Raw genomic sequence first — 12,974 nt, forward strand, 5'->3', positions numbered from 1 at the left:
AACCTTTGGTTACAGAGATATCTGGTATGAGAGCTGATCTGTCACATATTGGTAACAGAGTGGAGTCCCTTGAAGCATCTCAGTCCTCTCTCATTAGCCACTCTAATGCCATGAGGGACCATTTGGACTACCACAGAGCACAGCTTAATAACTCTCTTCTGGCCTTGGAAGATCAAGAGAACAGAAGCCGCAGAAAAAATATAAGGATTAAAGGATTGCCTGAAAGTGTTTCTGCAGAAATACTGGAAAAATCCACAAAAGAAATCTTTGCCCTCCTAATTCCGCAAGAAAAATGCGACCAAATTGTAATTGAGAGGGTCCATAGATCGCTCAGACCCAGGCCTAAGCCCTCTGAACCCCCGAGGGATGTGATCTGCGGCTTGTTGAGTTATGTGGACACCAATGTTATTTTGTCTGCTTCAAGGGATGTTAAAAATCTCGCCTACGAAGGATCTGCCATACAACTCTACCAGGACATTGCGCCGTCAACCCTTGCAAAGAGAAGAATCCTGTGACCCTTATTGGAAATACTACGCTCGCGTAAAATTCTCTATAAATGGCTGTTTGGAATATCGGTAAATGGAGACGGCAAACAAGTAACAGTGAGAAGTCCCGAAGACTTAAGCAAAATATGGGACACTTTTGACATTGCTTCTATTGATATTCCTTCATGGCTACCTTTGGATATGGATCTTCGCACACCTCCTCCTATCAACGCTTATACAGGAGGTCAGGGGGATTGGGCCTCAGTGAAGAGACGCATGCCCCCTAAGCGAGGGAAATCTGGGGCAAGAAAAGAGATGCCCCCCTGAATTTTGTTTTATTGGGTCTAGTCGCATTTTCTTACATTTGGACTCAGTAGTTTTGGTTTAACTTTGCAATGTTTTGGATCACTTTAGTTTGCCTTGATTGGCACCTGCCTAGGTATTGACGCTTTCATTTAACTGCCGTACAAGCTAACATGTGCTACTCGTGTGTTGGGGATGTGATTCCCTGCTCTGTCATGGGGGGCATGTTGGTCCCCCTGCTCCTGCCGCAGGCAGGTAGTTGGTTATTGTTATCTATTGGTTACTGTTATTTCACCTTGCATTTTGTATTTTTTGTGGTCTGTCGGCATGGGACACTTTATCATTTATTTTTTCTTTTGCTACATCTAATTTACTATGGGTGACAAGGAAAAATTTGCCACTATAGTAGTGGCTTCGTATAATGTAAAGGGGCTACGCTCCCCGTGTAAGAGAAATCAGGTATTGAACCTTCTGCATGCAAAAAAGGCTAGTGTGATCTTTCTACAGGAGACACATTTTAAAGCGGGGAGAGTACCAGACATGTCCAGATCTCGTTACCCGACCTGGTATCATAGTACAGGTGGGTCGGCATCTAGAGGAGTGAGTATTGCTATTAAAAAAAATGTTCCTTTTGTCTTGCATGATTGCCTTTCAGATTCTGAAGGAAGGTATATTATACTGAAGGGCCTTATTGCTAACACCAAAGTTACCTTATGTAACTTATATGCCCCAAACAAGAATCAGATTGGATGGCTGTGCAGGACAATGAATACCTTAAAACTATTTACTGAAGGATTATTGCTGATGGGGGGAGATTTTAATGTACCACTTAATCCATTTTTGGATACTTCCACGGGCAAGTCTACCCTTTCTCAAAAGGCACTGAGAAAATTACACCTTTCTTTCCAAGAATTACACTTGATAGACCCCTGGAGGACACTCTCTCCTTCGGGCAGAGACTACACTTTTTATTCCCATCCGTGTGGCAGCTATCATAGAATTGACTATATATTGACACAAACAACTAACCTCTCATTAGTCAAAAATGCGACCATATACGCTATCACACTATCGGACCATGCTCCTATTTTTCTCGACATGGGCATAGAAACCCTTCCGCGACCAGCCAGGTCTTGGTCGCTTAATGAGACATTATTAGATTCAGATTCCCACATTACGAGACTGACTGACACTCTGGAATTATTTTTTCAGACAAATCTGCACTCTGGCCCACCCATACCTGTGGTGTGGGAATCACATAAAGCGGTAACGAGGGGAGAATTTATAGCTTTGAGTTCCCATCTCAAAAAAGAAAGGACAAAACAGGTTGTGTCTATTTTGCACCAAATTAATTCCTTGGAAAGATTGCATAAGAGATCTCAAGTAACTAAGACACTAACTGAACTGACGGACCTAAGAAATTCGCTAAAAAATCTTTCAAATATCCAATCGGCCAAAACCTATATGAGATGTAAACAGAGGTTCTATCTCCATGGCAATAAAAGCAGCAAGCTTATGTCTTCATTGCTTAAAAAGCAGCAAGAAAGGACGTTTATTAGGCAACTCAAAACTCTGGATGGCTCCTCAATTTCCGAGACCGCTGATATTGCTGAGGAGTTTAGATCCTTTTATGACAGCTTATATAATCTAAGCATACCAGATAGTATGCAAGACCCAATAAAAGCTATAGAAAAAATTAGAGAGTTCCGGACTCCACTAGTTTTACCTAAAATAACCCCGGAAGGCCAAACTTTGTTAACTGCTCCGGTTACCCCTAAAGAAATTTTGGATACTCTTTCCACCATTCCAAATGGAAAGGCCCCAGGCCCGGATGGTCTCCCCATTATATATTATAAAAAGTTTATAAAATCACTCTTTCCTCAATTGTTGACCTTGTTTAATTCCTATTTGAAAGGCCAGCTTCCCCCAAAGCAATCACTGGAGGCATATATTACGGTTCTCCCGAAGGAGGGTAAGGACCCAAACCTGTGCGCCAGCTATAGACCAATTTCATTACTTAATGCGGACATAAAACTGTGGGCTAAAATACTAGAGGGTAGAATAAGCAACTTTTTACCCAAATTGATTCATGCGGATCAGGCGGGCTTTGTGAGGGGTAGGGAAGGGAAAGATAACTCCACTAGAGTCATACAGTCTATAATGTTTGCTAAAACCCGGCAGGTCCCCTTGGTACTCTTGTCAACGGATGCCGAAAAGGCTTTTGACAGAGTGTGCTGGAGATTCATGGAGCAGGTGTTAATTAAATTCGGTTTTCCTCCTCAATATATAACAGCAGTCCTCTCTCTCTACTCCCAACCGACGGCCAGGGTCAGGATAAATGGCACCCTATCAAAAAGTTTGGAGATTCACAATGGGACTAGGCAGGGATACCCTCTGTCCCCATCTTTGTTCATTTTGGTTACAGAAACTTTGATACAAAGCATCAGACAAGAACAACGCATAAAGGGGTTGTCGGTGGGCCCGGGGACATTTAAAACGCTAGCTTTCGCAGATGATTTGCTTTTCCTCATATCCAACCCATCTCAGACATTCCCGATCATCCTCCGAATTTTTCAACAGTTTGGCTCCCTTTCCAATTTTAAAATTAACCTAGCCAAATCTGAAGCGTTAAATATCACTCTCTCTCATTCCCAATTTTCCATTCTTCGTACGCAGACTCCCTTCTCTTGGGCTAATGGCTCTATTAAATACTTAGGAATATTCATAACTAGGGACCCCACTAACTTATTTCAAAGTAATTTCATACCCTTATTGAAGAAAGTTACTAATCTGATGCATAAATATAACCTACCCACTTTATCTTGGTTGGGTCGCATCAACGTGTTTAAGGCATATATTATGCCTATCATTTTGTATGCCATGAATATGGTACCGATTCAGATACCCCTGACCTTTTTTAAGTCATTAAAGTCACTAATAGGAAAATTTATCTGGAAATCTAAACCGGCTAGGTTGCCTTATAGGCTTCTTACTTACCCAGTCTCCTCTGGTGGATTGGGAGTTCCAGACCCCCTGGTATATTATAAGGCAATCCACCTTGGCAGATGGTTAAAGGTAGTGTCTCGCACTGAGGGTGGGGAGGGAGCTTGTGTCGACCTGGCTTTGCTGGGCCCGAGGGGTTTCCCTTATCTATGGACTAGGGCTAAACCACCGGTTACTCTTAGACTGGATGAGATAACTTCTACTACATTACGTATCAAAAGATTGATGTTGGGGGAATTACCAGAGGACACTTTTCCTTCGACATTAACGCCAATTAGCTCAATACCGTTTTTATTGGATTCTGATTTTCAGGATCCTTATAATCTGTGGTTTACCCTCCCTAGAGATACATTGAATAGCTTTTACGGTAATAAAATATTACAGGGAGGAGTTTGGCCATCAAATGAAATGAGTCAACCAACTAATTTTCTTCAGTGCCAGCACATTCGACGTACGCTTCTACAGTTTAGGAAGAAATTCCCGACCAAATCAAACTGGTCCTAGTTAGATAATATGATCAAACTCCCGCTTCCACGGCTAAAAATCCTGTCTCGTATTTACTCACATCTGATCTCTCCGGGAGTACATTTTAAGCCCTCATTTATTTACTCCTGGGGAAATGGAACTTAATACTACGTTCACAGAGAAACAAGTATCTAGAATGCTATCTAGTGCACGGGGATTCTCCAGGTGTGTTCTTTTGCAAGAAAATTCTTATAAAATATTGACCAGGTGGCATTGGACTCCCGCGAAGCTCTTTCAGAGGGGTCTTGCTGATAATGATGCTTGTTGGAGATGCCTCAACCCTGGAGGACATCATACACACATATTTTGGGATTGTCCCAAATTGAGACATTTTTGGGACGGTGTCGAGCTAGTTCTCAAGAAATTACAGTTAATAAAGACCAATCTCAGGGCTACGGAGGTTCTTCTTTCGTGCCCATCAAAGGATTTCTTACCAAAAAAACATGGCCTACTCCCATTGATGTTAAGTGCTGCAAAACAACTGATAGCTGTTCATTGGAAAGATGTCGCTCCCCCCACATTGGAGGAGTGGCATGGTAAGATAAATCAGATTTCTCGTCTGGAGGAGCTGTCTAGCTGGGAGGTCTTCAACCACAAATCTTATGTGTTGACCTGGGCCCCGTGGACTAGATATCTGGGGGATAATCCTCCAGGCGAGAGATCGGATAATACATGAAGCTTACTTAGACCTGATGGCCTTGATTTTGGGGTAGCTGGTTCCAAGGTTACTTATAAAACTGTTCACCTACTCTATTTTTATAATACACTCATTTATTGCTAGTGTCGATGCCGACGACTGCTTTGTGTTGATGTCATTGTTATTGTTTGCTATTATGTATCCCTCTTTTCCCTTCCCTTCTTCTTCTTCCTTTTTCCCACCCACTTTTCCCTCCCCCCCCTTGTTTTTCCCCCTTTATTATTTTTTAACACCTTGGACCGACGTCTAAGCAATCTTTAACCATCTGTATTTGTAAAACGATGTTCTGTCTTATGGTGTGGTTTAAACTTGAAAATAAAGAATTTAAAAAAAAAAAAACTACTGAGGCACAGTGCAAAGCTCAGAAGCGCCATACTGGAGTTCAGATTTTGCTGGAATGGTTTGAGGGTGCCACGTCACATTGGCAGAGCCCCTGAGGTGCCACAACAGCAGAACCCCCATAAATGACCACATTTTACAAACTACACACACAATGAATTCATTTAGAGGTACAATGAGCATGTTGACACCACATGTGCCTTAAAGAATTTTATATCATTGGGCAGTGAAGAAAAAATAATTACACAAAAATTTAGTTTTATCCCCAGATTTTACATACCGCCGTTGTAGTCCCCAGTACGTTGTAATGCGCATACATTATGCCACCTCGTGCTTCTAGAGTCATGCACCCGTAAATTAAGCAGGCTCTCATCGCTACAGAAATGCTGGCACTGTGAGAAAACGTCTCACAATGTAGTGCTAAGTTCAGTGAGTTCACCATAAGAAATTTCTTATGGTGAACTGTGGTGAACTCACTGAGCTCAGAGCTGCACTGTGAGACTTATTCTCACAGTACTAGCGGTGATCTCACTGAGGTCACGGCAGTTCGAAATCCCATCTCACAGTGAAGTGAGCTGGGAACGCAACTCAGTGACCTATGGTAATTTTGATGACGTTACGACTAGTCATGCAGCAGTTCATTCTCCCATGGTTTTCAGCCTTGGCCGTCTCATCTTGGCACCGTCCAGGTTGAAAACCACTTATACTGTAGCAGACATGAATTATGTTATTATTTTTGTTTTTTTTACAGGAGACCAGGGCTTCAATGGAATGAGCGTTAAGCGAGTATTATTGTTGTTTATGATTTTCTGTTTGTTTTTTGAGGGGACGAGGGCTTTATTGGAATGGGCATAAGATGAGTATAGATTTGTTTGTTATTTTTAAATAAATTGGTAAAACAGGGTGTGGATTTTTATTTCAAATAAAGGACTTTATTCTTGTTTTGTATTTATTTACAGTGTAACTATGGCGACAATGGTAGCATAATAGGTTGCCATGGTGACGATGAAGTCAAAATGGCTGCCATGGCGACAATGATACCATAATCGGTTGCCTTGGTGACCATGATATCATAATGATTGTCATGGAGCCAATTAAGTCATAATGGGTTGCCAAGGCGACAATGATACCATAATAGTTTGCCATGGTGACGATGAAGTCATAATGGTTGCCATGGCGACGATGTCATAATGTTTGCCATGGAGACAATTAAGTCATAATGGGTTGCCATAGTGACAATGAAGTCATAATGGGTTGCCATGGCGACAATGATACATAATAGTTTGCCATGGTGACGATGAAGTCATAATGGGTTGCCATGGCGACAATGATACATAATGTGACATCGGCGGCCGTGCCCGCCGATGCCCCTTCAGCGGCGGTGCCCGCCGCAGCATCCCCTCACCTGCACGCTCCTGTCCACGCGCACTTCCGCTCTGGCCTCCGCCCTGCTGCGGGTAACCGCGCCGGCCTTAGGCCGCGCACGCGCGTTCCCCCGCTCTCTTCTGCTAGTGGGGGGCGTCGCTGAGGGGCGGGTCTGTAGGACGTACTTCCTGGTTCAGGATATATCAGGCGTCCGCCCTATTCTGAGGGCGCCTGGTGATTGTGTGACTTCCCTGCACTCATCGGCAGCATATCTGCTCTAGAGTATCCTGCCTGTCCTTCTGTCTAGGGCTATTTCCCCCTGTGTGCCCTGTGTCCTGCTCCGCTCCCGTCTGTCTGTCTCTGCCCTGTCCCCTCCGCTCCGACCCTCCTCATGTGGACTCCTGCCCAGTGCCTTCCGCTATTCCGTCCTGGTACTCTTGTTCTGCCTGCCTGTCCTTCGAGCCGTCCCTCCTGGTACCGGCTGTCGCGGTTCTGCCCCCTGCGGTCCTGCCCCTAACGATCCCTGTACAGGGGTCGGTCTTCACCTGGTGAGCTCGGCCCAGGGGCTCCTGATCCACGACCCAGAGGGTCCACTCTTGGACGTATTAGGCCAGAATCGTCACACATAATAGTTTGCCATGGTGATGATGAAGTCATAATGGTTGCCATGGCAACGCTTATGTCATAATAGTTGCCATGGCGCCAATTAAGTCATAATGGGTTGCCATGGGATGGCAACAACGATACCATAATAGGTTTCCATGGTGATGATGAAGTCATAATGGTTGCCATAATCGGTTGCCATGGTGATGATGAAATCATAATGGTTGCCATGGTGACGATTAAGTCATAATGGTTGCCATGGCGATGATGATACCATAATAGGTTGCCATGGCAACAAAGTCATAATGGCTGCCATGGCGACAATATCGTAATAGGTTGCCATGATGACAATGAAGTCATAGTGGCTGCCATGGCAACAATGATACCATAATAGTTTGCCATGGTGATGATGAAGTCATAATGGTTGCCATGGTGACAATTAAGTCATAATGGCTGCCATGGCGACAATGATACATAATAGTTTGCCATGGCGACGATGATCATAATGGTTGTCATGTCGACGATGAAGTTATAATGGTCGCCATGGCAACAATGATACCATAATCGGTTGCCTTGGTGACGATGAAGTCATAATGGTTGCTATGGTGACGATGATGTCATAATGGTTGCCATGGCGACAATGATACCATAATAGTTTGCCATGGCGACAATGATGTCATAATGGTTGCCATGGCGACAATGATGTCATAATGGTTGCCATGGCGACAATGATGTCATAATAGTTTGCCTTGGTGACGATGAAGTCATAATGGTTGCTGTGGTGACGATGTCATAATGGTTGCCATGGTGCCAATGAAGTCAGAATGGGTTGCTATGGCGACAATGACACCATAATAGTTTGCAATGGTGACGATGATGTCATTATGGTCGCCATGGCGACAATGATGCCATAATCGGTTGCCATGGTGATGATGAAGTCATAATAGTTTGCCATGGTGACAATGTGACAATGGTGTCATAATAGGTTGCCATGGCTACACTGATACCATAATAGGTTGCCATAGCGACGATGAAGTCATAAATGTTTGCCATGTTGACGATGGTACCATAGACGGATGCCACGGTGATGATGACGTCATAATGGTTGCCATGGCAACAATGATACCATAATAGGCTGTCATGATGACAATGAAATCATAATGGGTGGCAACAATGACACCATAACAGGTTACCATTATGACAATGAAGTCATAATGGGTTGCCATGGCAACAATGATACCATAATCGGTTGCCATGGTGACGATGAAGTCATAATGGTTGCCATGGTGACGATGATGTCATAATGGTTGCCATGGCGCCAATGAGGTCATAATGGGTTGCCATGGTGACAATGATACCATAATAGATAACCATGGTGATAATGAAGTCATAATGGTTGCCATGGTGACGATGATGTCATAATGGTTGCCATGGCGTCAATGAAGTCATAATGGGTTGCTATGGCGACAATGATACCATAATAGTTTGCCATGGTGACGATGAAGTCATAATGGTTGCCATGGCGACAATGTCATAATGGCTGCCACTGCGACAATGATACCATAATAGATTGCCATGGTGATGATGAAGTCATAACAGTTTGCCATGGTGACAATGATGTCATAATGGGTTGCCATGGCGATAATGATACCATAATAGTTTGTCAAGGCGACTATGAAGTCATAATGGTTGCCATGGTGACAATGAAGTCATAATGGGTTGCCATGGTGACAATGATACCATAATAGTTTGCCATGGTGATGATGAAGTCATAATGGTTGCCATGGCGACAATGATACCTTAATAGACTGCCATGGTGATGATGAAGTCATAATAGTTTGCCATGGTGACAATGATGTCATAATGGGTTGCCATGGTGACAATGATACCATAATAGGTTGCCATGGCGACTATGAAGTCATAATTGGTTGCCATGGCGACAATGATACATAATAGTTTGCCATTGTGACGATGATGTCATAATGGTTGCCATGGCGACGATGAAGTCATAATAGTTGCCATGTCGACGATGACACCATAATAGTTTGCCATGGTGATGATGAAGTCATAATGGTTGCCATGGCGACCGTGTCATAATGGCTGCCATGGCGACAATGATACCATAATAGGTTGCCATGGTGACGATGAAGTCATAATAGTTTGCCATGGTGACAATGGTGTCATAATGGGTTGCCATGGCGACACTGATACCATAATAGGTTGCCATGGCGACGATGAAGTCATAATGGTTGCCATGTCGACGATGATATCATAATGGTTGCCATGGTGACAATGATAGGCTGGGGGGGTTGCAATATCCATGGCCTCTTAGCAGCCTGAGAATAACAGCCCCTAGCTGTCTGCTTTAGCTTGACTGGTTGTCAAAAATGGGGGGGACTCAACGCTGTTTTTTTTTATTAATATTTATTTACATAATTTTAAAAAACGGCGAGGGGACCCCTCTATTCTTGATAACCAGTCATGATAAAGCTGAAACCTCATGTCATTTTATTTATTTATAGCGCAGGCACTGGCTGATGAATACTTCCACCAGCCACTGCCTGCTCTCGATGTTATCAGCGACAGAAGGTGTAGGCTGATGGGAGTAGTATTCCCATCAACAGACACCTGTGACTGAAGATAAACTTTTTACCTCAGGTCCAAGCTGCTGTCTCACGCTGTCATCTCACAGCGTGTGAACCACAGCTCTTTGACCGGCGATAATGATCTTACAGCCAATCAGAGACCATTCTTCCCACACTGCCATGCAGAGGACAGCGTGGCAAGCAATGGATGTTCTGGCCCCCCATTCATTTGAATGGGGTCCGAGATCAGTTTCAGGTACTGTTCTCATACCTGAACTGAACTTTTTTTTAGCTGTGCGGCTGAACCCGCTGGACCCAGACATCCAGGGGTTCGCTCATCACTAGCCCTGACAGATCCTTTCACTATAATGAGGCAGCAAAGTTACTCTAGACTGCGCCTGGCCTCTTTCAGTGGTCCGCCTTCTTTTCAGAGTTGCACAAAACTGTGGTGGACCATAATTTTATGAATGCTTATAAAGACGTATACCGCTAGATCATAGGCCAGACGGCGTCCACAGTGCTTCCATCTGCCTCATTATAGGGAATCAGGGGGTTCCATCTGAATCACTTATTTTGGAGATTTACATGGAAACCTGGATGTTGTAGAGCGCAGGATGTGAGCCAACCCTTACTGTGATCTTTGGGAGGCAGAATGAACGAATCAACAGCAGGTCAAGAATGTGTTTTATTTCTTTTCTACACCGTTCCTGGTGTGTTCTAAGTGATTAGACAACTTTATTATTTCGGGGAACGCTGGACTACGTCAGATCTTGTTGGGAACATTTTTAAAAAAAAAACAAAAACAAATGGTGTATTGTTTTTATTTCTCTCTTTTTATGATTTTCATACGGATTAGGTGGACTACAGCGGACCTGAATGTTTTTTTCATAGATTGGTGAACCAAGGAAAGTGTGAGGGAGTGTTTATTCAAATAAAGTATTTTTATGTGTGTTTTGTTTATCATACTCCATTATTAACACCAGGGCTTGATGCCAGCTGTGATTTTTGAATAATCACGGCTGACATGAACCCCAAGCCCTATTACCCCAATTGTCAATGTACCAGGGCAATCAGCAATAGCTGAGGTAGAGCTGAGGAAAAGCACCAGAATTGGAGGCATCTAATGTGATACCCAAAAACTATGGACCTTCCCAGCCTGATAATATAAGCTCATAGCTGTCTGCTTTACCTTTGCTGGTAATCAAAAATGGGGGAACCTCATATCATTTGTTTTATTTACTGTATTTATTTGCTTACTACATGTACAGTAAGCTACACAGGCAATGCACTAATTATACATCTCAAGGACATCTGTCTATTTATCATCTATCTGTCTCTCATCAAGGGCTTACAGGCTTGACATAGCTGGCAGACTGAGGGATCATCAGAGCCCCCTCTCTCTCCCAGCCTCCTAAATGTTGTGATCGATATTGATTGTAGCATTTAGGGAATCAAACAGCCGGGGGTGGTGCAACCACTGCTCCTAGCTGTGAGAGCCGTGGCTTGACTATCACGTAAGCTGAGCTCCAGGTGGTGATCACACGGGCATAGCTTCTGTGCTGCATACGATTGCCATGATGTACCTATATGTAATAGATCAAGAACCCCTAGCCGACCATGTATAGGTACCACAAATGTTGTAAAGGGGATAAACAAATACGTGAAAAATTGGTACTGGTGCCATCAGTGTTTTCCATTCATGTGTCTGTTTTTACTATCAATGTGTCATCAGTGAAATAAAAAAAAAATCAGCTACGAAGCTTCTCTTATACTTTGCAATGTTAAACACGTACAGCACACATAGAGCATACAGATACCATCTGTATGCTGTAAGTGTTTTTCACGGACTCTTAGATTGGTATTGACCCTTGACATCCATGCTGCCATAAAAAAACAGATATGTCTCATGGCCAAGAGTAAAAATCCAGTTATAAGAGCAGCCCCACTGGTTATAATGGGTACATGTGGTATTCGTGAAAAAAATCGAAAACACATGTACTGGAAACATGGTCCTGTCAAGGAGGCCTTAAAATGTAGTAACTAATCACTAGGAATATCAAAGGTAAGAAACCTTTCACATGCTGACCAGCTAACTTACGGTACTTACTTCTGAATTTCCGCAGGAAGACTCTCAATGAAGTTATTGTTCAGATTCAAACATATCAGATTCTGTAATCCATCTTGTTCATTTAAAAAAAGATAAATGAAAAATAATATTATAGGCAGGAGTTGACATATTTGGAATAATGATCATCAGTATACAACTTGAGAGGCCATAGCATCTAATTTTACTGACTGTACTTTTATAAGTCACCGATATGCTCTATGGTACTGGATTTCATGAATACTAATTGTACAGCTTAACTATAGGCTCGTTCAGACATTCGTGTTCTCGGACCTCGCACATGGGCCAATTGTAGCAAACGACCTAGAGAGCATAGCTGATTTCAAAGTGGCCCACAATTTATTGGGCATCAGTAGTCTAAAAGATGAAATGGTGTCAAGCTGTTGAGTATGACAAAAAAATGAACCCCACAGGTAAGCAGGTCAAACTGAGTCCAAAGTTTCATCTTTTGCCTCGTTAATGTGAATGGGTATGACAAGGAGTATGTTTGAATGCTTAAGGGGATTTGCACTTACAAGTTTTGGCCACTAATGGCTAGCAGTGGGTTAAAATAATAACCCAATCTGAATTTGCCATATTTGTGCCAAATTGATACCCTATTCGTTCCGAAAGTGTGTTTGATGATCGGTTCCGAACATATTCGGTAATTTCTACTCCCATTGACTCCAATGACGTTCGGCTGTGTTTGACGAATATTGAAAAACAATATTAGCTGCCAATCGTATTCAGACCCAAATCCGAACAAATTCACTCTAGAGAAGTGTACTATAATGTGTACAGGAGAACCGTGGGCCCATCATACTGTGTATAGAGGTGCTATGGGGGCATTATACTGTGTATAGGGGAACCGTGGGCCCATCATACTGTGTATAGGGGTGCTATGGGGGCATTACACTGTGTATAGGGGAACCGTGGGCCCATCATACTGTGTATAGAGGTGCTAT

The 12,974-nt window shown here is 43.1% G+C and overlaps 1 protein-coding gene across 3 annotated transcripts in view; it reads right to left on the bottom strand.

The window, feature by feature from the left end:
* The window catches only part of LRRC69 (leucine rich repeat containing 69), a 98,188-nt gene that overhangs the window by 52,459 nt on the left and 32,755 nt on the right, over window positions 1–12,974 (bottom strand). For all 3 annotated transcript variants that reach the window (XM_073550508.1, XM_073550506.1, XM_073550507.1), the window contains exon 3: window positions 12,013–12,085. In XM_073550508.1, coding sequence (XP_073406609.1) covers window positions 12,013–12,085 — 73 coding nt within the window. The remainder of the gene's footprint in view (window positions 1–12,012; window positions 12,086–12,974) is intronic.

The sequence above is a fragment of the Dendrobates tinctorius genome, unplaced genomic scaffold, assembly GCF_039654945.1.
Source record: "Dendrobates tinctorius isolate UK_male_01 unplaced genomic scaffold, ASM3965494v1 ptg000165l, whole genome shotgun sequence".
NCBI classification, from domain to species: Eukaryota; Metazoa; Chordata; class Amphibia; order Anura; family Dendrobatidae; genus Dendrobates; species Dendrobates tinctorius.